The following is a 23,771-nucleotide window of genomic DNA, read 5'->3' on the forward strand; positions in this document are numbered from 1 at the left end:
TCATTATTATGCTGCTGATTTTAAGTATTATTATGCTGTGTTAATTTTCTTTGTAACTGACCTGGTCAGAGGTCAACCTGAGTGTTGCTTGTCTCATTTCAGATTATGTGCAAGATGATTGAAATGTCCTTCATAAAGACAGGTGTCTTCAATATTCTGATATGCCACTGCTGCCAGTCTTGGCTAGCAGCCGCTTCCAGTGTGTCCCAGGGGTCATTCTCCACTGCTAAGGATTACAGTGAACTTGTCCTGGAGGCTTGTGTGTTTGGGGCAGTGTTTAGGCGTGACCAAAGGTAAAAATACCACAACCAGCTTTCACACATGGATGGCGTTACATCTGTGTTAAGCATTCAAACAGGCTGTAGTTTAATTTTGGGGATTTAATTGATGAGCCTAATTCCTCCCCCCACCCCTTTTTAAGACTCATTCAGGATGTCCAGACCTTCATAGAAAACCTTGGACAAGGCTGTGCAGCAAACATCATCATCGAGAAGTAAGTGCAGCGTGTTTCTGTGTCTTGATGCAAGGGAGACATTCTACTTGATTTAACTTCTGGGATGGTCTTCATTCATAACATCTTAAAAGACTCATTTATTCTTACTTCATATGGGTGAGTGTTTTGCCTGCATGGATAACAGTGCACCTGGTGCCCTCAGAGCTTGGAAGAGGGTGTCAGATTCCCTGGAAATGGAGTTACAGAAGGTTGTGGCCTACCATGTGGGTCCTGGGAATTGACCTAGTGTAGCTAGTGCTCTTAACTGGTGAACCATCTCTCTAGCTCTGTTATTCATAAATGTTATGAAAGTTTTCTCATTATACCTATTTTTTTTTTTTTTTGGATTTGTTTTTTTCAAGACAGGGTTTCTCTGTATAGCCCTGGCTGTCCTGGAACTCACTCTGTAGACCAGACTGGCTTCAAACTCAGAAATCCGCCTGCCTCTGCCTCCCAGAGTGCTGGGATTACAGGCTTGTGCTACCACCGCCCGGCTTTCATTATATCTAGTTTAATGAATAAGCTGTATTACTAGTACTACTGCTGTTACTACTACTACTACAACAACAACTACTGTGAGGTTTGGGGAAATACAGCCCATCATGACTTCAGGAGTGGCTTGAGGCTACAGCATCCAGAGCTGAGTAGCAAACAGAGATGGGAAGTGCAGGGCTGTAAACCTTAAGCCCTCCCCAGTGACTCCCTTCCTCCAGCTAGGCCCCACCTCCCAAGGTCCCCCCCCCAAAAAAAAAACCATAATGGGGCAACCCCTTGCAAACATAGTTTCAACATATGAACCTGAGAGGGGATTTCCCATCCAAACCATAACACAGGCCTTCAAAAATGTGTTAAAAGGGAACTGGAGAGATAGCTCAGCAGTTAAAAGTACTGTCTGCTCTTCTGGAGGTCCTGAGTTCAGTTCCCTCACAACCATCTATAATGGGATCTGATGCCCTTTTCTGGCTTGCAGGTGTCCATGCAGATAGAGTACTAATATACATAAAATAAATAGATAAATCTTTCAAAGATAAAATGAAATTTTGGTGCTGGAGAGACGGCTCAGTGGTTAGGAGCCGTCTTCAATTCCCAGCACCCACACAGCCGCTTACAACTGTCTGTAACTGCAGTTCCAAAGGCTCTGACACCGTCACACACACATCCATGCAGGCAAAATACCAATGCACATGAAATAAAAATTTTTTTAAAAATTTAAAAATGAGTTAAAAATATTATTCTTTGCTCATATTTTATTTATATCTTCACTATTTCCTAAGTTAATAAGCTCTCAAAAATGTAATGCAGCTTAGTTCAAGTGAAGATATGCCTTCAGGTAATATAGGCTCCTCTTCCTCCTTATAAGAGGGGCTCTGGGTAGAGGCAATCATGTATACTTTATTCTTTAAACCTTTATTTTGTTGTAAAATTTATAGAATCCATTGTTACCATTTTAACAAGTAAATACATTATATATAAAAATAGAGTGAATGAGAGGCTTGAGGGTTTGGGGGAGCTGTATTGAAGCCCTTTCATTGAATAATTAGCATAGGAAAATTCATATCTAGTCAATATGTGTAGCCGGAGAGCGTGGGATAACCATGAGGGTCCTTATCTAATTGAGTTTAAATATATTTATTATTATGTGTTGGAGGGGAAAGGCTTGTGCCAAGGCACATATGGCGGTCAGAGGATGACTCTGTACGGTTCTGCCCCTCCACCTTTAAGTGAGTTTTGAGTGTGGAGCTTAGGTGGCCGGGCTTGCTTGTCAAAAGCCTTTTCCCCTGTGAGCCATCTTACTAAATTAAATTTTTTGGAGTTTATCAAATGATTTTTATTCAAGTCCTGTTTTCTCATCTTCTTTCATAAACCTGTATGTGTTTGAATTATGAAAAAGATTGTGAAGTCATTTATTGTGATTTTAGAGTTAAGGCTGACAGGTGATTGCTGTGAATATTTATAGCACATGTTCATTCCAGGGCTAGCTGAGCTTTAAGTCATCTGCCATGCTTCCGTAAATGTGAGCAGTTGTAATTGTTTTCAAAGACTTCTACTCATCTGTATCTGTGTGTATTTGTGCATGTGCATGTGAGTACAGACACCTAAAGAACCCACAAGAGGGTGTTGATCCCTGCAGTTGGAGTTCCAGGAGGTTGTAAGCTCCTTGATGTGGTTGCTAGGAACTGAACTCAAGTCCTGCAGACAGCTAGTACATCTCTCCAGCCCAGTTAATTGTTTTCAGTTTATTATTTAGTTTGTTTCTTTGCTGGGCTGGCTTAACATAGTAGTCAGAGTATCACTTTCAAGTGGGTCTGGCCAAGTGCTTATTGTTACATTAAAGTGATATCTGTTAACATTGTAGCAGTTGACCTGAGATGCGGAAATACCAACAGTTTAATTTTGATGTGGATGGGCAGATATTCAGAGCACATGGGAACTACTGTATAGGAGGAGGCAGGGTCTGGGTACAGGTTGTGTGTGTGTGTGTGTGTGTGTGTAGATCCTTGAGGTCTGGGTGGATCTGTGCCCATTCTTTTCTGTAGAATACTTGAATACTTGTTTGTTGTTGTCTGTTTTCCAGTTCAAAAGGATATTCAAGCATGTTTCACTGGAGGACTTGGTACTTGTGATGGCATTTGGTACAAAAAGTGGATGTATTTTTTTAATTTTTAAAACATGTTAACATAGTTTATCATTTTATATTTTAAGCACTAAGAGAGACGATTATTATGTGAGAATCTGTGCCATCAAGTTCTTGTGTCTGCTAGATGTCTCTGACGTGTCCCACAAGGTGTTTTTAGAAGATCTTGCCATCAAGCTCTTGGATAAGGTAAGGAGGAGCCTTTACCCTGCTTCGCATTAATTTCAGCAGCCCATGGCCTAGAACTTGCCCTTTATTTTACCATGTGGAACATGTGGAGACATGGAATATTTCTAAACACCTTTTACCACAGAAAGTCTGATGGGGATGTTCTGTGGCTTTGAGCAAGGCTTTACTTGTCTTTACCTGTCTAACTAAGCTTCTCAGGTTTGGTTCCCTTGGCCCTGTAGCCTTCACCTATGTATCTTTGGTTGCTAGTCCAGACATGTCGCGTTTCCTGTGCTGCATGCACACACCTATCTATGTATGAAAAGAGCAGATATCCAGCAAGGGGCACCCTGAGAGGATCCCAGAATCCCTCAAAAACTTTATGTTAGCTCTTTGTTTTCAAAATGCGGTCCACCATGATCAGGAAGGCTGGGGCAGCCATGATCAAGGAAGCAGAGAGGTGAATGCCAGTTATCAGCGTATCGCCTCCTCTGGTCAGTCTAGGACCCAGCCCATCAAATCACACAGCCAGCATTTAGAGTGGGTCTTCCCACCTCAACCTAACCTAAAGCCTCTCTCACAGACATCCTCAGCATTTTCTCTCTTCACTGACTCTACATTGATGTCCAGCTGCAGTATTAACCAACACAGTTACCTGTCTTTCTTTTTTTTTTAAGATGTATTTATTTTATTAATATGAGTACATTGTAGCTGTCTTCAGACACACCAGAAGAGGGCATCAGATCCTACTATAGATGGTTGTGAGCCACCATGTGGATGCTGGGAATTGAACTCAGGACCCTTGGAAGAGCAGTCAGTATTCTTAACCTCTGAGCCCTCTCTCCCACCCAGCACAGTTACCTATCTTAAGACTCACTGCTGTCAGGTTCAAATTGGGTTCCTGATGTTTCTGTAGGATTGATGAAAATTTCTTACTCATAGGGTAAAAATGATCAGCTTTTCTGAGCTTGCTAGATCATCTGCCAAGTCACGCATGACCCTTACAGTGTCTGAAGGATGGGTTTCATAAATCTGGGAGAAAATAGAAAGGATGGCATTGAGTGCAGTCAGTATGAGGATGGAACCTGGGGCCTTGTATGTACCAGGCGATTGCTCTACCACTGAGCTGTGTCCTGGTTCTTTTATTCCTTAAGTGGACAGAGTTCTGCCCTACTGTCTGACCTGGTCAGTGTTCGAGTGTCTATGGAACCCACTTAGTCACTTGTCTTAAAATAGGACAAACTTTGTTCTCTGAATGGAAGTCAGCTTTGGTATATAAAAACTAGGAAGTATTTTTCAGGAGGAAAAAAAAATATCCTGTCCTTCCTTGAGGGAGCTGGATGTGGGGGAAGTGGTGTTTCGGAGGAAGTGGTGTTTCATTAGCTACCTGAGGCTGAGTAGACTTGAAAGTAGAGGAGCAGAACATTATCTAGTAAGGCCTCTGAGAAGTGGAGGCATGCCCATCTTTGATGGAAATGTCCCAAGATGCTTGACTGACTTCTCTTCTTAAAGGAGTCTGACAATACGTATAACATTCTTCAGTGGCTTCTTGGCTCAGCAGTGACTTGGGGACAAAAGTCACCCTGGAAGAGCAGAAGCTATAGCTTGGTAGTAGAAAAGGAGTCCCTGGGCTCAGACCCTGCTAAGGTGGGCAGCTTGGCTGATTTTACTGAAAGCCAGAAAGAAAAGCTCTGTGAAGCAGAAGGACACAGTGCTGCCACCTTGTGTCTAGAGGTGGGATTGAACTGTTGCCCTCTTAGTGACATTGGAATTAAATTGCAGATTCACATTCAAAGGGCAGAAATAGAGATGTATGAAATGTTGCTTTGTAACACCTTTCAGGTTTGGAGTTGTCACTGATACTGTTCTAAGTCACAGGTAGGGTAGGAGGCTTACCCTGACTGATTCCCACCCTGTCTCTCCAGGATGAGTCAGCATCCCGGTCCAGAACTCGATACCACGAGAACTCCCTCCAGCACCGGGTGAAGAACCGTGCGTGGCAGACTCTGCTTGTCCTCTTCCCTGCATTTGATCAGGTGTGGCAGTTCTCATGTTCTGTGTCTTAGTTAGGGTTTCTATTGCTGTGAAGAAACACCACGACCAAGAGCAAGCTAGGGAGGAAAGGGTTTATTGGGTTGTTCATCACCAAAGGAAGTCAGGACAAAAACTTAAACAGGGCAGGAGGAACCAGGAGTCAGGAGCTGATGCAGAGGTCACGGAGGAGTGCTGCTTACTGGCTTGCTTTCCCTGGCTTGCTCAGCCTGCTTTCTTATAGATCCAGGACCACCAGCTCAGGGATAGCACCACCCACAGTGGGCTGGGCCCTCCCCCATTGAACACTAATTGAGAAAATGTCCTCTATGTGGAGCTCCTAGAGGCCTTTTCTCAACTGAGTCTCCAAGCATGAACTAAGCTACACGCGAGTTCTGCCACTTACGCACAAGGCTGAGCCCTGGGTGATGGCTCAGTGGGAGGACTTGAGGCCACTCCCCAGTACCCACATAAAGATCCAAGCTTGGTAGTGTACCGTCATCCCATTGCTTAGGAAGTGGAGTGGGGGTGGGGGTGCTTCCATGGCTTGCTGGTCAGCCAGTCCCATCTAAATTGGAGAGACCCTGCATCAAAAAATAAGGAAGAAGGCTGGAGGAGAGATGGCTCAGTGATTAAGAGCACTGACTGCTCTTCCGAAGGTCCTGAGTTCAAATCCCAGCAACCACATGGTGGCTCACAACAATCAATACAGCTGCAGAGTACTCATATACATTAAGTAAATAAATCTTTAAAAAACGAGGCAAAGAGTGATTGAGGAAAGCACCTGACACTGATGACCTCTGGCCTGTCTCCATATGTATGTGCACACATACCCACACACAAGTCCATGCACATATGAACATTTACACATATATGCACCACCTACAGAAATGAAGTAAGTATATAACTTAGGGAAATTATTAGATTTCTGTATCTTTTCTTGCCAAAACCTAGATGATCAAAACCTTCACCGTAGGATCAATGCCTAAGTAAACAGTGAGGTGCTCAGGAAATGCCCTAGCACAAAGTCAGTTTTTTTTTTTACTTTATGTATAGGAGTGTTTTCTGGCATGTATGTGTGTGTACAGTGCCCACAGAGGCCAGAAGAGGTGTCAGATCCCCTGGAACTGGAGTGACAAGTCTGGGCTCTGGGAAGTGCACCCAGGTCTTCAGCCTCTTAACTGCTGAGCCATCTCTCCAGCCTCAGTTAGGGAGGTTTTTTTTTTTTCAACTGAAAAGTTATGGTGTTAACAATTTAATGTATGTTTTCTCTCTCAGAACTTCTTACATGGGATTATTGATAAGGTTTTCCATGCTGGCTTCACCAACAATCAAGCATCCATAAAATATTTTATTGAGTGGCTTATTATATTGATTCTTCATAAATTCCCTGAGTTTCTTCCAAAGTTCTGGGAGTGTTTTTCTTACGTAAGTAAGGATTTTCTTCCGTCGTTCTGGAGGTGCACCTCACTTCAGTGCCTGTTTCTGTCCCTCAGTGACTGTAATGTTGACATTATAGTTTATAATTGTGCATCCTGAGTGCAATTGGGCAACAGAAATTCCCAAAGTTTGTCTTGAGTGTGATTTGTTCTAATTTTGACAAGATAAAGATGGGAAAGGCTTTTGCTATTAGGATGTAAGGGAGTCTGGACATAGTGTCTGAGTCAGATTTTCTATTCCTGCACAAACATCATGACCAAAAAGCAATTTGGGGAGGAAAGGGTTTATTCAGCTTACACTTCCACACTGCTATTCATCACCAAAGGAAGTCAGAACTAGAACTCAAGCAGGTTAGGAAGTAGGAGCTGATGCAGAGGCCATGGAGGGATGTTACTTACTGGCTTGCTTCCTCTGACTTGTTCAGCCTGCTTTCTTATAGAAGCCAAGAATATAAACAAAGAATATAGAAAAAAAAAAAAAGAGGTGACTGAACCAATATAGCTCTAAAGGAAACAAAATAAATATTACATAATTTCTCCCCCCCAAAAAAAGAACCCAAGACTACCAGCCCAGGGATGACCACCCACAAGGGGCCTTCCAACCCTTGATCACTAATGAGAAAATGCCTTATAGCTGGATCTCATGGAGGTATTTCCTCAACTGAAGCTCTTTTCTCTGTGATAACTCTATCTTGTATCAAGTTGACACACAAAACCAACCAATACACGCGGTGTTGCACACCTGTAATCCCAGCACTCTGGAGTCTCAAGGATATCAGAAATTCCAGACCAGTCTGGGCTGTGTAGTGAGGCACTGTCTGAAACAAACAAACAAACAAACAAACAAACAAACAAACAAACAAAAAAAACCAACAAAAAACAAGCAAAGCAAACGGACAGCATGTAATACCAAGCTGTGTCCTGGCTTGGTGCTGACCGTAGTCCCCACTCCTGTTCTGTGGCCTGGCCCAGGTGCTTGGTACATGTGGTGCCATTCAGTGCGGTCTGACTGTACTCTGGGCGTTGCCTGCATTGCCTTGGGCTACAGAGAGTGCCCCCCCCCCTCTGGTTTTCAGTCCTGTGCCCTACACATGGCAAGCCCAAGCTGCTTCAGGGAAGAGGGCAGAGGCTGCCTCCTACCTCTGCCCACCTAGGGTTCAGCAGCCTCTGCTCACAGTTAAGCCCTGAATGACGAGTCTTCTATTTCATCTTCTATCAGAGTGAAGAAAGAATCAAAACAAGCATTTGTACATTTTTATCTGTTTTATCACATTTGGACATCATTGTTCAGAATATTCCAGAAAAGGTGAGTTTTGAATTATTTGCAAGAAGAATTTATGAACTTGGCATTCTAATAGAAAAGAATGTATTAGTACAGTTTTTTTTTGTTTCATGGTTAGTTATCTTTAGGATGTGTTTCTTCCTCATTTTATTAGATACTTTAGAATTTCTTACAAGGTTGTTTGATCATATCCACCTCTCCCCAAACTCCTCCCAGACCCGCCCTCTTCTCTACCTGACCTTAAACTGTCCTTGTGGGTTTATCCCAGACTGACCTTGAACTTCTGATTGTCTTGTTTCCTCCTCTCCCCATGCTTTCTTCTTAATTTTGCCTCTGAGTGGCTCAAGGTGGCTGTTGGGGAGTCCAAGAGCTCAGCACTTGATGGAGGAAGGTGGGTACCTCAGGTTCTCCACAAGTGGGACTCCTATAGGACACTTCCTTACTTTTCAGCCTAGGTCATGTCATAAGGTGGGGGTCACATTTCTAGAACAGAATGGCCGTGTCACACCAGCATGAAGATTGATGCCAACTTAGGTTGTAAGAGAGGGGGACATATTGTAGCCATTAGAAGAATGGGGACACCTGAAAGCATTTTCCTTGAGATAGTTGTGAGTGCTTTAGTCCTCCATTCCTTACAGCCTGCTCATGCGGCCACACCTCCCCCTCAAGCAGGTTTCTTCTGTCTTTGCAGAAGCTGGTTCTGAAGCAAGCCCTCACCGTTGCCCTCCAGTGGTGTCTGAGCCACAACTTCAGTGTTCGGCTCTATGCTCTGGTGGCCCTCAAGAAGGCCTGGCACCTGTGTAAAGCGCTGCAGTTTGAAGAGTGTGGGGCCTGGGCCACAGTCATCGAGTGCAGCCTCAGCCAAGCAGAAAGCATGCACGGAGCAGGGTGAGGATGGATACCTCACGGTTGTTCTTTCCAGCAGAGCCTAGAGGAGGCCCGTTACCCTTTTCCCTGTCACTGTCCCACTGTGCTACAGCACTGAAGGGATTGGGTCAGCTCCATGCAACAGATGATTCTAAGATAGATAGATTGATGAGGAAATCCAGATTGGGGGATTTTGGTTTTTTGTTGTTTTGTTTTCTGAGACAGGGTTTCTCTGTGTAGTCTTGGCTGTCCTGAAATTTGCTCTGTAGATCAGGCTGACTTCAATCTGCCTGCCTCTGTCTCCCAAGTGCTGGGATTAAAGGTGTGAGTCACCAGTACTGGGCTGGATTGGAGTTTTATACTCATCCTTTATTTGAGCCCCGTAAATTCTTGAGTTGGCTTCTGCATAGCAGGCAGGCAGCCTGGAAGAAGCCAGACTGACCTCAGAGTGGCTCCTCATCCCTCTGCTGCCCACTTCCAGTTGAGCATTGCTTTCTGTGGTGAGGTCATGGCTGCCTAGTGAGCCCTGAGCGGTTTTCTCTGCTTCTGGATCCTAGATTAAGGTCCCTGGTCCCTAAAAATATTTGGCTCGATCCCATTTATTATTATTAATATTAATTTATTGTTGTTTTGTTGTTGTTAATCAGTAAAACTCCTGGTCCCAAATAGGGACACAGTCAGTGAGAATCAGGCATTCTGAGCTTTATGTTTTCTCTCTTCTCTAAGTGCACACTTCTCTTTGAGACCTCTGTGGCAGGCACACACCTCAGCAGGCCAGGTAGACAGAGGTCCTATCTTTATGTGGCTCAGTTAGGTAAAGAGGACTGCCAAGCAGTCACCCTAGTGCACAGGTCTTTCAGAAGGTGATTAGGAACACAGTGGGCACCACAGTATATACATGTGGCTTAGAGAAGTCCTTTAACCAGTATCGCCTGTGACTTTCCAAAGAGCAGGAATTGGTGAGTGAAAAGAGACTTCTGGGCAAGAAAAGTGGCTTTGGGAATTGGAGACTGGTGGCAGGTGGGTCCCTGGCCAGTCCTGGGGACATGGGGCACGTATCTAGGTATTCAGAGAACTGAAAAGAGAGTTAGGATGTCAGTGGCCTTGGCGTTGGGTGAGAAGCATGTCCAAGGTAGCCCACTAGTGAGAGGGAAGCTGCTTACTCTGATCTGAGGCTGGTGAGGGGATAAATGGACAGGAGTGAGGAGAGCGTGAGAGAGGACAGGCTCGATGCAACAACACAGCTCGGGGGCAGTGTGAGCAGCGATGGAGCCCGCAGAGCAATGTACTGAGCACAGCTGGGGCTTGCACCGGCAGTGTGGATGGGATCAGAACCTGGATAGCAACAGGTGCACAAGTGGCAGGCACCTGTTACATCTCTGCAGTATATTTGCATTAAGATGCTTGGAATGTTTAAAGTACTTCTTGTCTTTTTTTTTTTTTGAAACACAGGCAGTGAGGAAGGTGAGGTACAAGGAACTTATGCAGAAAGTTCTTTCAAGAGCAAAGTATAGGAAGTCTCATAGCCTGAAAGTGCTGCACAGTTCCCACTGATTGTCCCAGTTCTAAACAGCTTGTTCTGTCACATGACTTTTGCCTTTCAAAACTGGTGGCTGGGTTTGCCTTGCTCATAGTTGGTGCATTTGGGTTTTGTGGATGGATACTGTTTAGCTGTGTTGCTTGCCTTCAGAGTGAAAACCACAGCTTACTTAAGATTCTAGGAGGAGCTGGAGAGATGGCTCAGTGGTTAAGAGCACTGACTGCTCTTCCAGAGATCCTGAGTTCAATTTCCAGCAACCACATGGTGGCTCACAACCATCTGTAATGGGATCTGATGCTCTCTTCTGGTGTGTCTGAAGACAGCTACAGTGTACTCACATAAAATAAATTTAAAAAAAAAAAAGATGATTCTAGGAGAGAAGGGTCTCTGCCAGGCAGAGACACAGGAACCCCAATCCCAGAGGTAAGGGGTGTTTTGGGTCTATATTATATGATTGAGTTTGAGGCTAGCCTGGGCTACACAGTGGAAGTGTGTTCTCCACCTTCTTCATGTTCTACTGGATAATGCCTATGTTTGACACTCAGAGACCTGGGTTTTATTCCTTTCATGTTTTGTTGTTGTTTGGTTTTGGGGTTTGTTTGTTTTTATATGATTTTGAAAGCATTACTTTGTTTCTCTGTTCATCCTTGAGTTCCATTTCAAAATATAAAACTCTGTGAGCCCGCTGAGTGGTAGAGCACATTCTTGAGGGCATGAGGCCTGGGCTCAAGCCCCAGTTCTGAAAAGAACAACTTTATTGTTCTGTTCTTTGATTTTTGATACAGTGTCTTGGCTATGTAGTTCAGGCTGGCTTTATTCTCCTGGCAATCCTCCTGCCTGTCTACTGAGTGTTGGAATTGTAGGTGAGCACCACAATGCCTAGTTTAAAGAAGAAGAAAAACTAGGCATAGCTGCATGTATTTGTAGTCCATGCACTTGGAGGCAGAGATATTCAAGATTGTCTTCAGATATCTGAGTTCAAGGCTATCCTCTCGAACCTGAGACTATCTCAAAAGCCACACCCAAAGTGAGAATATTTCTACATGGCAGTTTATCTGTGTGGCAGTTTAAAATACACACTGCATGCTGGGCACAACTTAGGGGCCATGCATGAGGTGCCAGGGATTAATCCCCAGTAGCCTCGTGTTAGTGACTGATAAACACAGCCACACACAAGTTACAGAAGGAAGAGTTTGTCTTGGCTTATGGCTCTAGGGTGATGTGTTCACCAAGCGGAGGATGCCTGACAGGAAGCAGGAGGAGGAGGAAGCCGAGAGATCACAACAGGGGACAGCGCTGGAAATAGGGTGGGGTTGTGAACTTTCAAAGCCTGCCCTCAGGGACATACTTCCTCCAGCAGGGCCCTAAACCTCCCCAAACACCACCTGCTGGGGAGCAGGTATTCAAATATGTGACCCTGTGGAGGACATTTCTCATTCAAGCCAACCTCAGAGACAGGCAGACAGAGACAGAAGTAGAGCACACATTCATTAATGCTGGAGAGTACAGACCATGAGCCCAGAATAGAGAGTTCTTTAAGGTACTCTACTGACTTCCCCTCCAGACCTGGTTCCTCCCTCTCCTCCCCCTCAGGAACGCCAGGAAGAACTGGCAGCGCATCCAGGACCATTTCTTCTTCTCCACCTTCCACCCCCTGAAGGACTACTGTCTGGAGGTAAGCTGAGAGTGCAGCGCGTAGGCTGTCTGCTGTCCGCAGGCCTGATGCTTTTTCCTGTCCCAGCTGTTGAAGGCTGTGGTGAGGTTCATTCTCTGTCTCCCTGACCCTGTGACGTTGTGAATGTGCTTGCGGTTCGCTCCTCGGCAGTGACAACTGGCTAGTCATTCTCACTTCCTATTTCTCTGGCAGCATCTGGCTTGTAAACCTTGGAAGGGAATATTTAACTCTAAGCAGAAATCAGAGCAGATTTCTGAAAGGAAGTGAGTGAGAGAACATGTATGCAGGTGAGACTCTCTTGTACTGAAGCCTGTGACCAATGCAAGAACAAAAGGTTCTTGCTAATGGCAATTAATCCTTTTAGGTTCTGGGTAATGAAATGTATGGCAAATGGTGCTCCACTTTGCTGAAAGTAGCAGAGTGTGTATGTAATTTTAAAAACCATCAACATACATATTGCAGTTAAAATAAATGACATATGAGTGTAAGTTCATAAAATTTGGGGCACCAGGCATTCTTAAACCCTTTTCACCTCCAGTATAGGCATTGTGCTGGCCTACCTAGCTCTGAAGTGAGAGCACCTGACCCCGGTAACTTTTCCTCTGGGGGTCTGTATTGGAAGCCTAGCTACACACACACACACACACACACACACACACACACATATATGTGTGTGTGTATATATATGTGTGTGTATGTGTATATATATGTGTGTGTGTATGTATATATGTATACACACACATTTACATACACATATACATATATACACATATACACACATGTGTATATACACACACCCATACACACATATGTACCTATTCTTACACATACATATGCACACATACACACACATATACACATACATATATTCACACACACACACATACACACACATGAACAAGTTTCTGTCACACTACCAATAATTTTTCTCAAGACATACTATGGTTTTTCACTACCGTACACTTTGTCGGTGCTCCTCAGCTCCACAGCCCTCTGCTGATACCTTCCTAAGGGCTCTCTAGCACCCCATCCAAGCAGCTCCTAAGCTCTGAGTTCTTTCTCTTTCCCCTTACCCCTGCCAGCCTTGCTTTCAGCTGTTATCTTGTCCTCAGTAATACAGTCAGAGCGGCGAGCAGCAGTGGGAGTTGTGTGTGTGGTCTTTGCGGTGGGGAGCTCATGGTCCGCCAGACTCTATCACCGAGCCTTAGTGTTTGGAACTGGGTTTGGGAGTCCACCTGATAATCATTACACTCCATCATGACACTAGTTTCAATTTGCACAAATATGGCTACCCAAACCATATTTGCCTTAGAGCTACTCTGAAACAAACCATATCTGCCTTAAAACCGCCCTTGAAGACATGTGCATTGGGTGTCATTTCAATTTTAAGTTATCTGTTACTTGGGGTTTTCTCTCTCACATGCCCTTCCATGGCTGGGAGTTCAAGAGGGGGGAACAGAAAGGTGGCCTTATAGGCTCCATTTACCCACGTTCTTACACATGATGAGCTGAAAGCCTTCACGGCTCACCCCACGTCATACAGTGAGTTACACTGCTGAGCCAGGGTATAGGTTTTGGATGTCTGCCATGGAACTGAGTCTGGGATGAGTGTCTGGTGGCCGGACACTGCCTTTAGGTATACGCTTCTCTTTAGTAATAATGCCCATTGAAGCATGGTGTGCTCTTGATAAAAGCATGGTAGTCACATGTTCTTAGTGCTGGAGAAGAGGCCCTGCATTCCCGAAGTGAATCTCTGAATGTCCTAGGGCAGACTGAAGCACACCTGCAGAGGTGCTGCGGGCCCGGCAGCCTGCAAGTCTAGGGTGGCTTGAAAGAAGCACTAGCATTAATAAAATCCAGTTTGTTGTTTTGTCTTTTTTTGTCCTCCCCCCTCTATTTTTAAGGAAAATAATAGATTTTACAACTCTCTTTTCAGACCATATTTTATACGCTCCCACGGCTCTCGGGTGTCACTGAAGAAGAGTGGATCACCTTGGATAAATTTGCCAATTTCACCGACATCCCTTCCAATATAGGATCTCAGTGGTACCTATCTGGGACTGCACTCGATGAGCTGAGTCCAGGAGACTGGTCCCAGCAGGACCAAGGTAAGGGAGCTTCCATTTACCCCGCTTCACTGGCAAGGGCTCCTGACTGCTGTCCTAAAATGGTTTATTTGTTTATTTGTTTTTTGGATTTGGTTTTTTTCGAGACAGGGTTTCTCTGTATAGCCCTGGCTGTCCTGGAACTCACTCTGTAGACCAGGCTGGCCTCAAACTCAGAAATCCACCTGCCTCTGCCTCCCAGAGTGCTGGGGATTACAGGCGTGCGCCACCACCACCTGGCCTCTGCCTCTACTTAGAGAAGGCAGGTCCACGTGTGGCTTGGCTCCGATCAGGACTTTTAGCTGAATGCTCACTTTCCAGACAACTCATCTTTCTATAACAATGGTGGCTTCCTTTTAAGTCTGTGGTTTGTTCTAGAAAGGTAAGCTTTCCATAAGGCTAACCATGACATCACGATCTTGCCTGCTTACAGCAGAGCAGAGCTCTGGATCCTGGTCAGGCAAGCATTCTGCACTTTCCCCACAGCCTTCCCTCTTCCAGTGACAATCAGGCTTCCCTGGAAAGCCAGTGGCCCAGTGTGTCCAGCGCAGCCTCATTCTGCTGCCTCCTCCCTCAGTTTCCCCCCTGCTCTCTCTAACTGTACCTACCACTGTGACTGCCAGTGTCCGCAAAGCCAGAGTCCCTAAAGTATAAGTCAGGGCTTTCCCCCCCTCATACCTGCCCCCTCTCTAAGTTTCCTCTCCTGCTGCTGTTTTTCTCCCCAGCTCTCCAGCTGCTCCCCGCCACCCCCTACTGTGGCTGTTTAGGTGCTCCATGTCTCCAGGCTAAGTACTTAGCGTATTAAAGATACAGCCTCCAGTGCAGGGGAGATGGCTCAGCGGATGCTTGCTGCCAAGCCTGATTACCCGAGTTCCACTCACATGGTAGGGGCAACAACTAATTCTCGCATGGCACTTGACTTTCACATGCACACCATGACAAGCATGTCCCTTCACCTCCTAATCAATATGTGTAATTTTTTAAAACTGCAGACTTCAGTCCCACCCTGTGGTTTTAATTCATTGTGTCTGGGTAGAGTTCTGTGAAAGGCGGAGATGGTTCAGTGTTACATCTTTAGACAGATCACCTTGAATCTAGATGGGGATTCACCTCTGGTATCCAATGTGCTCAACGTGGACAATGCCCCCCACCCCCAGCCGCCCCAGCTTGTGTTCTTTAACAGCAGATGGCTGCACACAGATCATACAGTAGTAGCAAAACTCCAGGAAGTCCAGCCCAGTGGAGAGCTGTATACAAGTGTTAACAAGAATATTTGAGCTGGGCATGGTGGTGCACTCCTATAATCCCAGCACTCGGGAGGCAGAGGCAGGTGGATTTCTGAGTTTGAGGCCAGCCTGGTCTACAGAGTGAGTTCCAAGACAGTCAGGACTACACAGAGAAACCCTGTCTCGAAAAACAAAACAAAACAAAAAGAAGAAAGAAAAGAATATTTAAAAATACATCTGGAGATGCAAAGAGAATTGACTCGGGCTAAGTTACATGCAGGCGCTATTATTTCTTCTCAGGTTCTGCTTTGGGTGACACAGACAGCCAAACAGAGTGGGCTGATGTCCAGAAAAAAATCATCCCATGGGGACAAAGCGCTCTGGAGTCAGACCTGGAGCTTGCATTTCCGGATCGGGCTGCCAAGCTCGGAAAGTCCATCAGCAGACTGATCGTTGTGGCCTCACTCATTGACAAGCCAACCAACCTAGGAGGTAAAGTCATCTACCCTTTGCGGCTGTCTGTTCTACACAGTCCCCGAGACAGGCTTCAGAGGAAAGGCCGGGATGGTGTGAACCCTGTGACGTGCTGGAGACAGTCTTAGTAATGGGCCATTCTGTACAGGGCTGTGCAGGACCTGTGAGGTGTTCGGGGCTGCAGTACTTGTTGTTGGCAGTCTTCAGTGTGTCAGCGACAGACAGTTCCAGCACCTCAGTGTCTCTGCAGAGCAGTGGCTTCCTCTGGTGGAGGTGAGTGTGAAGACGTTTTAGCATGGTAACTTTATGCCAGTTTCTCAGTGTAATCCTTCAATACCAAGTTCCAGGTCTAGTTTGTGACCTGCAGTACTGTGGCAGTCCCCTTAGCTGCTACTCAGCAGGCTGTGATATAGAGGGAATCTTCCTGATGCCGTCTGGTGTCCTGCTTTCCCTTTAAATGCCCTTTGATGGTCGGGTTTGAGTTTTAATGCTTTGTCTGGTCTCTCACTTTACAATAGAATGATTTCATATTCTGTTCTTCTCAAACTGCCACTAAGGTGAGACCATCCCAGCTGATGGATTATCTGCAGCAGAAAAAGGCAGAAGGCTACACTGTCATTGGAGTGGAACAGACAGCGCAAAGCTCGGACCTGGCCCAGTACCGCTTCCCTGAGAAGTCGCTGCTGCTGCTGGGGTGAGCTGATTCTCTCATATATGTCTCTTCTCTAGGCTGTTCTCTGACTTACCCAGTTTCCTGTCGCACAGCTTCCTATGAGCTTATAGCATTTATGGGAACCTGCTGGTTTTCCTTTCTTACTTGGCTGTTTACTAGTAAACACGAAATTGGCCTGTCTTTGTAATGCCCTTACGTAATGGAATCCAGGTTGATGTCATCGGTTTATCTCCCTCCAATAGTAACATTCAGGACTCCTAAAAAATAATAGTAAAAGGTACTTCTTCCCTGTAATACAGGGAAATTAACGTACATGACTTGCTCTATTTTTCTTCTGCAGAAACGAACGGGAAGGAATCCCAGCCAACCTGATCCAGCAGCTGGATGTGTGCGTGGAGATTCCTCAGCAGGGCATCATCCGCTCACTAAATGTGCACGTGAGTGGGGCTCTGCTGATCTGGGAGTACACCAGACAGCAGCTGCTCAGGTGTGCAGAGCCACCATCCTGAAGGCCGGGCCTCACCTGCGATCTCTCACGGTGCTGTGGATGGTGACTTACAACCTTCTGGGCTAACGAAATATTCTGAGATGTCCTGGGATTATCTTCGTGTCTCTAGCCTTGCACCTCAATGCCAAAATCTCTTTGTGTGCCTTAAAGTATATCATTATATATATTGTCCCCTTTTTAGCTAACCTTTTAAAATATTTTAAGCATTTATGGAATTTTAAAAAAGGAATTTTTAAGATATGTTCTTCCTAGAGACCGATGTTGTCAGGCTGGCAGAACTAAAGTTGTTATTTATGTGCACCTATGCCCTTCTGTTTTGAAGCAGCAGCTGAGGCAGAGGGAAAACTTTGAGAGGCACCTGTGTATTCCTACTGAGGGAAGGAGCACGTGTGGCAGGATGTGGATCAGTTCCAATGACGGTCTTTATCCTCAGGTCCATTCCTGAAATTCCAAAGCCATGAATTGATACCTCATTGTTTGTATTAGGTTTAAATGAGATTTGTCCTATACAGCTGTGCCCTGATGGTGGTCGGAAATCTGTCTCTGAGGACTATAATCATCACCCTCTCTCGCCGTTGAGCCACTCCCGTGAATCCCTACTGAAACCAAGAACGGAACCCATGAATGCTTTCTGTCCAGATAAGTGCATCATTCAATGGTAATCATTATTATCCAGCAAGGAACTTGTTTATTCCTGGAACCCTTTGAGTAATACTCAAATGTCTCCTGAAGTTTTGATCTACAACAGTGTTTTGAACATAGACCACCACATCTCCAGACCCCCACTTCCTCCAGATGCTGCTCCTGTGGTCTGAGATAACCGACATTATTGGTCTGGCTTCCTTCAGGTAGCCCAGCACATCGGGTGTTTGCTTGTGTTGTTGGTATTCCATCCGTCACTGGGATATAGTACTTCATCTCCTCCTGCCGCTGGCATCTGATTGAGTGATGCTGTTGGTTTTGCTTTCAGTTCATTTGGTGAGGCACCTAGGAGTGGGGCTGGTGGGTCAAAGGTCAGTGTTTGTGACTGAAAACCTTTGCAGAGGGCTTTCCTAGTTTACAGTATCACCAGGAGTGACTTGTTCTGCATCCTTGTCATCATTTGGTATTGTCAGACTTTAAGCTATTCTAATAGGTATCTAGAGATACATTAATATGGCATTACCATTATTCCAATATTTAATATTTAATAAGGAGGCTCTTTAGATATTTGTCTTCTGTCGAATTTTCTTTTGAGAAATATATATTCACACAATTTGCCCACTTTTTAAGCAAGATCATTTTTCTTATTAAGAATCATGAAGTTTTTTTTAAATTATTATTCTGGATTCAAGTTCAAGAAATTGTGATTTGTGAGTTACTGTTACACTTCTGGGGAGCCCATCCTTAGGCATTTTCTTAATCATCTTGGAATAGACCCAATTTTCCCTTCCCAATCTACATATTTACTTCTTGTCTTACTGAACTAGGGAGCAACCCAGGTATTTGTCTGCTCTCCGAGGATATCTGAACAAATGTTTTATTATAACCCATCAATTAGTTAAGGCTTCTTCCAACTTCATTGTGTAGTTTCTATATTAAATACTAACTGCCAGAATAACATAGAATAACCTATCTTAGCTTTTATTTATTTTATGTGCAACTATATTTGCCTACTATGCAGCTTTTATTCCAAAGGGGGAAAATGAAGATAAACCATGTATTTTTATAATAAACTTTTTATATAATAATGTTATGCTTTTTCTTAGTTTGAATGACAAGATCTGTTATTTCACTGTTTTAGTAACTGTTGTTTACAGAAAACAACAGCTGATGTGCACTGTGATTCGAGCTGCTTTTGTCCTGGAACCATTTCTGAAAGTCCAGAGGAATAATTTCCACTTTGTGTGACAGTCCAGAAGGTGCCTAGGAATTTTCAGTTGACTGTGAAGACTGGAATCCTCCTGCTTCAAATTTTTCCTTGAATTTTAAGTAGTCTCTTCTTTTGTCAAAATATTTTATCTATTGAGACAAAAAAGCCTGACATTAGAACAAATCATGCAGCCCAGGCAAGCAAAAGCACAGATTTAAATGTAACATGTTACTCAGTATCAATGGTATTGAAGCAGAATTGTAGTTTGTATTCTGGAATCCAGAGTCAGAGTCTAGTAAGCTTCTAAGAAGCCTGAAGAACCATGAATCTATCGCCTCATGGCTAGTGTTTGTTTAGTCTCCAAACGTCCTGGGAACTTAGGAAACAGTTTTATGCACACGGGAGCCTAGGGGCAGCTCTTGGCCAGGTCAGGAACCTTTCAGTTTTATTGGCTATAGGTTAGCTGTATCAGATAAGTTGTCAGCCCTGGCATTTTTGTCAACGCTGTTTTATCTAGAAACACATCTGGGAAGATAGACAAATGACTAATGAGTCACACATTACGAAGACTAGGCCTCCTCTCTTCATGGGATGTGATACTGACCCAGTACCTGTTGACAGGACAAATGCAGGACCCCTCCCACGTGCACTGTCAGACTAGGAAATGCTTGCTGTTGTTAAAAGTCTTCGGCGTATGTTTTGATGGACCCCCTGCCTGAATACTACTTGTTTACTGAGAAACCCTGTTCTCTAGTATAGCAGGCAGATTTGTCCCTTAGTTCCAACTAGAAGAATGGAACACCCTCCTGCCCTGACTGCTAACTCAGGTGTAGGTTTCAAACACAGTTTCTGAACATCATGTTCAATCTTTAACTTCATGCGAAACAGGGCCTCAGTTCAGGGTGGGTAAGGAACGGTTTGTATCCATCTCCACAGAGCCTGTCACAACACAGCGTCATCCTTCCCCTTAAGTTGCTTTGGGTTGATGGCCTCTGTGGTGTTTGACAATGTATTATTCATAGATCTGTTTAGTCTGTTACTCTTGAACTGATTGCACTAGAATGGGTGCTATATAAAGAATATAAGATTAAAAAGCATATGATATCTCTCACAATTTTGTGGCAAATTATTACTGTAACATTTGTCAGGAATCAGTGCCCCAAGAAACTTAAAGGTATGCCTTCCATCCCAACTTAAATGGTGTGGGGCGAGCCATACCTTCTACAGGTATTTTCAGATAGCAGAGACTTTCTTCCTTTGCTGAAACAAACTTACCTGATTTTCCACCCATGTATTTGAAAATGATATTGACTTAGGGCTTCCTTTGTTCCCTTCTATAAGATCCCATGAAACCTCTGCCATATGGTATTTGGGGAAAACCTCAGTCTTGGCTCCTTAGCCAGTTATATTTGGCTACAAAACAAGACCAACCCATGAAGTGAGAGCAATATTTTAGTGTTGACAACAACTTGTCCAGAACTCAGCACCTCTTGGGGCGTGTCTCATCCTGAACCTGTGGATGCACCAGGCACCCAGAGCCCCGGTTCTCTTGTCCCTGTACAGCACAAGCCTGCATCTTTCTCAAGGGACTTTAGTTCGAACCCCCTCTTCCACTTCAGTGGCTGCCTCGTCCTGGAGAAATGCTTCTGATGCATGGCTCCCGCTGCATAAATCTGGATGCAACACCTCCCAAGACAGAATAAAAATCATAGCGACTAAAAGCGTCTCCCTCAGAACACATTCCCATGAGCCTCCCTTTGCTCTCACACACGTGTGTCTTTGGACCACACCTCTCAGTCGTTATAGGAGTCTAGGACAAGGTGAAGAGAGCAAAGAACTGATAGTCAGTGAACCAGACTGCTGAATATGACGGGGCTTGAGGGGAGGAGCTGTGAGAAACAATGTGGACGCCTGCATTAGTCACAGCACTGTCCCTTCTCCAGAGTCTGGTAGCGCGCTGTCATTTCTCCACTAATACCAACTGATGACTTCCAATGCGTGACCTTGCCACTCAAAGCCTACCCTTAGGTGAGGGTGCGCGCAGGGACGTGTTGCAGCCCCACGAGACTTACCCACTGCTGGGGGCAGCTGGCCTCGAACGAACTCCTCAGCTTCTGGCACCGGGTCGCGTCCTCCGCGTTGTCGTCCAGGCAGCGCCAGTACAGATCGCGGGCGCCCCAGCATGCCTGCCTTTCCTTCATGGACGGGGCTGCCATTCCTGCAGAGGTCACGCGGGGAACCACGTGACATGAGACCCGGGGATCGGCCTACGTGGGAGCGCGGTGCGGACTGTGATTCCCTTGCGGCGGTGTCCTCCTGCAGTCCACCGACCGCACAGGGAAACTCACCGCAAAAGTGCCCGCCGCAGACTGACCTATCCCGGCCGCCGTAGGCAAGTGAGAGGGCGGGACTTCCGGTCGAGTCCATTTCCCAGGCGGGTAATTTCCGGCCACAGGGGGCGTGGTATGTGGGCGGAAACTAGTGCCTGATTGGTACCGCCCTCTGCTTCCGTGGGTCAAGAGACTTTTAGTTGCGGTTCCCAAGACAAGACTGGCTGAGGAGGGAGGGACCCAGAGTAGTCCACCCGGAGGTGGCCGAGCTGGCACCCTGCTCTGTCCTCAGTGTGTAGTGGGAAGAAGATACTCGCCAGAGACTCCGGGTGAGGGTGAAGCTGAGGTTGGCCGTGCTGGAGGCTCCCTGTGCCATCCTAAGGAAGACTTACACTAGTTCAAGAGAGCCAGCCGCACAGCTCACCAGTTCACAGCTCTGTAGGGTTTCAGGGTGTGCGGTATGATTCCAAGCACCACCATAGATGGGATATGTACCCCAGGGATCTAAGGACTTTAACAGGAATGGATTTACCTTATCAATCTCAGTTTATAAAAAAGAGCATTATGTAAATATGACTGATGGCTATTAAAAAGGATGAAGAGCCTTAGGTTGAAAATGCAAATATATTTTAAAGATTTATTTCTTATTTTATCTTTATGGCTGCAATTATGACTATGCCCCACATCTAGGTACATCAAAAACAGGCATGAATGAAATGGGAAATAAAAGCAGTGGTGTTCACAGCCAGCCACAGCTGTCTGTATATCTTCCTGACTCCATGATCAAGAATTCATTGGTGGCTGGAAACTGACCACCATGCAACACTCACTGTGCAAAAAGACAGAATTCTGCTTTTGTCAAGTCTGGAGACAATTTACTAACACACTACTGCATCAAACTTTGAGAAAGGAAAGCCAAGTTGAGTTTTAAAAAATAAAATGAACAAATATCTGGTGAGAGAAATTAATAACAGTCGCAATTTCAGTAGTGAAGTTTAGCTTTGTAGATGACAAGAAAGTTAGAGGGTCTTTTAAACAACTGAGTGCAAGTCAAATTTAGCAAAATGTACAGTTTCCAGAGAGATGGTGCTAGTAAGAAATGTAAATTTGCTCTGAAAATCTTTCTACAGACAAATTCCAGATAGTTCTGCCAGGAGGTTCCTCTTGACTTTTACTAATTCAATTCTACCTGTATTCTTGCTACTGTTAACCTGTATTAGTTACAGAACCTCCCAAACTCTGAAATACCAAACTCTTTGGACCTTATTGATTTAAAAGAGAAGGGGACAGAAGGAGGGAGGGGAAGGAGAGAGGCAAAATGATGTGATGATGCTTTATATTTATCACTTAACTAAGAGGTTTTGCCGTAGAAGGATCAACGTACATGATTATAGGTGCCATCTGAGTCCTTGTTGAGGGTGTTAGACATTATACATCCTATGTTCCTCAGTGCCTTTCCAATATCCAAAAAAAGTCTATTCAAAATTCTGCTGAACCTGTATGAGAAAGTATGATTTGGGGTTGAAAATTAATTTCTAAAAATTTATTATTTTGTATGCATGTGTGCACTACATGCGTGCAGCCTTGAAAAGAATTCTCTTTAGCCACACTCATTTACACAAAACCAAACATCATGATGAAACATATAGAAAAGACAAGTCACTATGCAGGCATTCAATACACCTACAAACCATAAGAAATAGAAACCTTTTTCCTTTTTTTAAGGTGCAGAAGACAGATGCAGCACTGTTGAAAAAAATGAGCAGTATATGCAAATACTGATGTCCTCATTGGTTACCACAGTATATGTAAATACTGACATCCTCACTGCTTACTACAGTAATATATGCAAATTCTGACAAACTCCCTCACTGTAACCACAGCAATATATACAAATACATTCTCACTGATAACCACAACAATATATGCAGATACTCACATCCTCCCTGGTAACCACAGCAATATATGCAGATACTGACAGACATCCTCATTGGTAACTACAGCAATATATGCAGATACTGACAGACATCCTCATTGGTAACTACAGCAATATATGCAGATATTCACATCCTCCCTGGTAACCACAGCAATATATGTAGATACATCCTCCCTGGTAACCACAGTAATATTTGCAGATACTCATATCCCCACTGGTAATCACAGCAATATATGCAGATACTGACATCCCCACTGGTAACCACAGCAATATATACAGATACTGACATTCCTACTGGTAACCGCAGCAATATATGCAGATACTGACATTCCCCACTGGTAACCGCAGCAATATATGCAGATACTGACATCCCCACTGGTAACCGCAGCAATATATGCAGATACTGACATCCCCACTAGTAACCATAGTAATATATGCAGATACTGACATCTCTACTAGTAACCATAGTAATATATGCAGATATTTACATCCTCACTGGTAACCACAGCAATATATGTAGATACTGACATCCCCACT

General features: G+C 44.7%; 2 protein-coding genes across 3 annotated transcripts in view; one reads left to right on the plus strand and one right to left on the minus strand.

Annotated features, from left to right (window-relative positions):
• The window catches only part of Tarbp1 (TAR (HIV-1) RNA binding protein 1), a 48,454-nt gene extending 29,641 nt beyond the window's left edge, over positions 1-18,813 (plus strand). The window contains exons 18-30 of one of the 2 annotated variants that reach the window (XM_052166265.1): positions 103-293; positions 422-493; positions 3,197-3,317; positions 5,222-5,332; positions 6,606-6,755; positions 7,986-8,072; positions 8,740-8,936; positions 12,049-12,130; positions 14,067-14,238; positions 15,762-15,953; positions 16,084-16,208; positions 16,493-16,629; positions 16,949-18,813. In XM_052166265.1, coding sequence (XP_052022225.1) covers positions 103-293; positions 422-493; positions 3,197-3,317; positions 5,222-5,332; positions 6,606-6,755; positions 7,986-8,072; positions 8,740-8,936; positions 12,049-12,130; positions 14,067-14,238; positions 15,762-15,953; positions 16,084-16,208; positions 16,493-16,629; positions 16,949-17,117 — 1,806 coding nt within the window. In that variant the 3' untranslated portion in view covers positions 17,118-18,813. Of the gene's footprint in view, positions 1-102; positions 294-421; positions 494-3,196; positions 3,318-5,221; positions 5,333-6,605; positions 6,756-7,985; positions 8,073-8,739; positions 8,937-12,048; positions 12,131-12,322; positions 12,513-14,066; positions 14,239-15,761; positions 15,954-16,083; positions 16,209-16,492; positions 16,630-16,948 lie in introns of those variants that run through there. The other variant, XM_052166266.1, reaches the window with a different exon arrangement.
• Positions 18,814-18,840: 27 nt separating this feature from the next.
• On the minus strand, positions 18,841-21,356 carry LOC127671495 (cytochrome c oxidase assembly factor 6 homolog). The gene is made up of 2 exons (XM_052166267.1): positions 21,041-21,356; positions 18,841-19,117 (listed from the first exon to the last, which is right to left on the minus strand). The coding sequence occupies exons 1-2, from the start codon at positions 21,182-21,184 to the stop codon at positions 19,022-19,024; spliced, it is 240 nt and encodes a 79-aa protein (XP_052022227.1). The 5' UTR covers positions 21,185-21,356; the 3' UTR covers positions 18,841-19,021.
• Positions 21,357-23,771: the final 2,415 nt, after the last annotated feature.

Source organism: Apodemus sylvaticus, chromosome 21 (assembly GCF_947179515.1).
Source record: "Apodemus sylvaticus chromosome 21, mApoSyl1.1, whole genome shotgun sequence".
Taxonomy (NCBI): Eukaryota; Metazoa; Chordata; class Mammalia; order Rodentia; family Muridae; genus Apodemus; species Apodemus sylvaticus.